The 4,174-nt window shown below is 40.3% G+C and overlaps 1 protein-coding gene across 3 annotated transcripts in view; it reads left to right on the forward strand.

Annotated features, from left to right (window-relative positions):
• Positions 1 to 232: 232 nt before the first annotated feature.
• PEX5L (peroxisomal biogenesis factor 5 like) overlaps positions 233 to 4,174 on the forward strand; it is a 41,400-nt gene continuing 37,458 nt past the window's right edge. Inside the window, exons 1-3 of one of the 3 annotated variants that reach the window (XM_029084803.1) lie at positions 233 to 295; positions 2,100 to 2,204; positions 3,686 to 3,724. In XM_029084803.1, the coding sequence (XP_028940636.1) occupies positions 2,136 to 2,204; positions 3,686 to 3,724 (108 nt within the window). In that variant the 5' untranslated portion in view covers positions 233 to 295; positions 2,100 to 2,135. The remainder of the gene's footprint in view (positions 296 to 2,099; positions 2,205 to 3,685; positions 3,725 to 4,174) is intronic. The other 2 variants (XM_010167240.1, XM_010167241.2) reach the window with 2 other exon arrangements.

The raw sequence follows: 4,174 nt of genomic DNA on the forward strand, positions 1-4,174 counted from the left end.
AAAAAAATTAGTATCAAAACACTTGCTTTGACTAGCAAATAGATGGAGTCTGCTCATAAAAGATAGCACAGAGGTATGCACCAGGTTATTATTCTACATTGTACTATAGCCACTTTAAAATGATGAGACAGATTTTATATATGGTACCACCCACTCCCAGGGTTTTGCAGAGTTTTGTTTATGAAAGGTTAACAGCAGGCACTAATACGAGTATCATGACTCTTTCCAGGCAGTAGGTGAAACCTTGAAGAAAAAGTGGCTCTGTCTTCAAAAAAGTGACCTGACCTTTGCTTTGGTGGGTTTTTACTCTGCAAGAAATAAAAAGCACTGCATGCTTTACAATGCATCCTTTCTAGCTGGTAAACTATTTTGTTCTAGCACTCAGCACAAAAGGAGTACATTTTCTAAAGATCAAATAGCATGTTATTAGTGCTAGCTAACAATAGCTCCACGCGTCATACTAGAAACAAGCTTCATAGATCTGGAATATGTCATATGAATCACGAACAGAGTAAATATGTAACTGGCCAAGAACCTTCCATATGCTTATCAACCAGAGGTAACTCTCATTGAATTAAATATATTTAATTTTACGATGACTTTGCAATTCTTTAGATATCAAAGGCATCACAAATCCAGCATGCTTATCATCTGTGACACTTCTGCTCTGAGACTTCTTTGCAGCATGCAAAGAACTCCCTGTAGGGTAACTGTGATGTGTTGCACAAGCAAGCTAACCTAAGATTGACCTGACAATTAATAAAATCTGTTCAATAACTGCAACGGAATGCAATGTTTTTACCTGCAACTGATGAAGTGTTTCTGAAACAACCTGTAGTTCAGTGTAAGCAATAGTGTTGGGGGTTTTTTTTATTGGACACAGAATGCTAGTGAAAGTAATTCTAGTATATGATGTGGTAGTAAAGAACCCCTTCTGTTAATAGACTTTTAAGTATTTAAATATATTTAAGTCTAGTGTAAAATGCTGCTTTTATGGAGCCAGATCCTGCAGTCTTTGCACAGCTAAAACTTCCACAGAAATAAATGAGAGCTTTATAAGTGTAACAGTAAGGACACGTCCAGGGTCACCAGCACAACACAGCTCTGCTGCTATGCTTTATGTGTACACACAGACTTGCTCTGTCACTTGCAAAAGTATAAGAGATCAAAATACAGAAATCCATGTGAATTCAAGATAAATACCCTTTTTAAATAAAGAATATGGCTTCAAAGATAATATTGCACATAATGTTAGTGCATTTTTTGTTTGGCGAAAATATGAAATAATGTTGAAATATTTTAACTTTTTCTTGAATATTTACAATATATTAAGTGAATTTTTTTTAAAGTGAAGTTTAAAATAAATCCTTACAGTAAGTTTAACAACAAGGACCATTTTGGGGAGAGCTGTAGCAATGCCTGTGATGGCAGAATTTGGCTCCATATATTCTGTTAGTGAAAACCAGACTGTTTATACCATGTAAATTTTTAAAAATCCGACTAGAGCTATAAAAAAATGCGGGCCCTGCCCTGCAGGTTATACGTTCAATTCCAGGGAGAGTTTGCCTCAGTGAACTACAGGGAACTGTGCTTTATTTGCAAAATCAGTTTGATGATATTTTTAAGTGAAAAAACCCCAGATATTTCAAATATAAACATCCGGCAGGGGGATTGGACTAGATGATCTTTCGAGGTCCCTTCCAGTCCCTGACATTCTGTGATTTGGGTAACTAAAATTTAAATCAAGGAGCAAATCCTTGCTCCCATGGAGATCCCATCATGCAGAAGGTCCAAATCCTTCTGTTCACGCTGGAGTATTTCCAGCCAGCCTCGCCCCAGCAAGGCACTGCCATGTTCCTATTGATTTCACTGGGGCAACTCCAACAAGTCAGGAGACTATGGCTAGATCCCAACCACGTTGTAAGCTATCGGGTTCACAGATAAATAATTATTTTTAAACAGTGTTTGCGTATTCTACTTTCAACCAAGCTTTGCTTGCAGCCATAAGTGCCGTGGGTTTAACGGCTGGATGGTTCTGGGGTGTGTTTTTGGGAAGCGGTTGTTGCCAGGCTCACTGCTGACGCGCCATTGTTGATTTCGCTGAAAAAACTAGGGCGGCAGATAAGGCTGTTGCCATGGTGATGAAGGAGATTCCGAGGGAGGAGTCTGCAGAGGAAAAGCCCCTCCTTACTATGACATCACAGGTGGGCGGAGCGCGGGGCTCTGAGGAGGCCGGGGACACAGCGCGAGTCACCAGCCACGCGGGAGATGCCAAAGCCCCCCACGAACCACGGCACACGCAGCCCGAGGGGAACCTGCCCTGCTCCTCAGTTTCCCCTCGGCCCAATGTCAGCTGCAGTGATGCTGGTTGAACCCGTCTGCTAGAGGTTCTCACACCAGTGTCATCATGGTTCCTCAATGACATGGGGAAAAACAGTGTGGGGTAATTAATGCAAATCACTTGGGGTTTTAGATGTTATTGACATGAGAACTTAAAGAAAAATGCATTTTTCCCCAAATAAAGGGTGTTGTAGAAAGTACAGTATATGTCAGTTACCAGAAAGTTATCTAAAACTGATTGAAGACACCAACTCTAATTCATGCCATCAGTATTCATGCCATGAATACTCATTTGCAATGTATATATAAAATATTCATATTCAATGCATATATAAAATAAGAAACCACCACTTCACAGTAGTATCATTTTCAATATCTCAGATCCCATCCCTACGCTCTGACTGGGATTCTAATCCTGGTCCAAGCCAGAATATGTTATTTCGCAGAGCCCATTGCTTTCATTTCTACCACTTAGCTGAAGGAAGGATGCAACGTCATCACACTAAACCTGGCACCTTGGAGTGCCCATCGAGCCTTAGGTGGCTTCACTAGCTTATTGAAGACAGTGACTGAATATTACCATAACACACAGGGCTTCTGTCTCGCTACAAGAGCGGATTTTATTCCCTCCTGTCACTCACATGCATGAATTTGTTCCCCAAACAAGTGCATTTGTTTTACTGTTAATATTTATTCCTACTCAACAGGAGGTTTAATGGAAGTAATCTCAGCACATAGTTATTCTTTTATGAGAGGCTTCAACAAAATCCACAATCCTCTTTTATTCCTTTCCCATTTTAGGGTAACAGCTACTGTACTTTTTGAAAGTATTTGAGACGCACACAAGGCCAGCACATACTTCTCTCGGAGTGCATCACAGATGTGCTGCACTAATACACACACGTTATAGAAATATCATCATCTACTTTAGAAACCAGGTCTGGCAGTCTCCTCAGCCCCTGTTGAACACCATATTTTGCTTGTGGTGAACTCTAATGTCTATGAAGTAACAACACAAAGGAAAAGGATGCTCTCTTTAAGGCATCGTTTCTATTTTTCTACTAAGTGATTAACCAAGAATTAGAAACCATCAGAAAACGCTGCCCCCTTTACTCAACCCCCCCACCCTTGCAAAAAAAAAAAGTGCAAAACTTTCATTGGCTTCAACAGGGCTGGGAGCTCAGCCTGGGTTCGTTAAATGTTTAATGCACCATTTGTAGTGGTTGTCTGTCAGTCTACTCAGCAATAGTCTATGATAAATTTATGAGTAAAATGCTTGTGTCTGTTAGTCAGTGTAATTTCTTCCACTAAACACAAATACCTACTTCCCTGTTATGCACCAAAGGGGTGCAGAAGCCAAAAGGAAGCAGAATCAAGTGAAAAAGTGAGTATTTTCCATAGCCATCTCTGCATCATGTATGTGTGATGTGCAGTTATATGACCATATTGTGTACATCATTTGTATCCTAAGTGTCTGGCTGTAATGGTGTTTTGAGAAGCTTCCTCTTTAGCGTGTCTGTGTAAACCTCTCATTCAGACCATTCATTCAGAGTAACTGCTGTATTGTGATATACATTTAGCCATCATCAAAGTGTTTGTTCTTTACATGATGAAACAGATGGACGTGGTTGCTGCTCACAGGGTGAAGCACTCAAATTCCAAATTGGCTGCATACAAGTTTCCCAAGCCAGGTCAAATTGGGTCATGAGAACAAGGTCTGGTCTTTCCAAAGTTACCACCACCACCACCGCACCCAGTATGGGCACGAGTATATCTTAGGAAGTTATTATTTACATTAGGTATCTATGTTGCTCCATCCCTACAACTAACTCAG

This window comes from Antrostomus carolinensis, unplaced genomic scaffold, assembly GCF_000700745.2.
Source record: "Antrostomus carolinensis isolate BGI_N321 unplaced genomic scaffold, ASM70074v2 scaffold19634, whole genome shotgun sequence".
Lineage (NCBI taxonomy): Eukaryota > Metazoa > Chordata > Aves > Caprimulgiformes > Caprimulgidae > Antrostomus > Antrostomus carolinensis.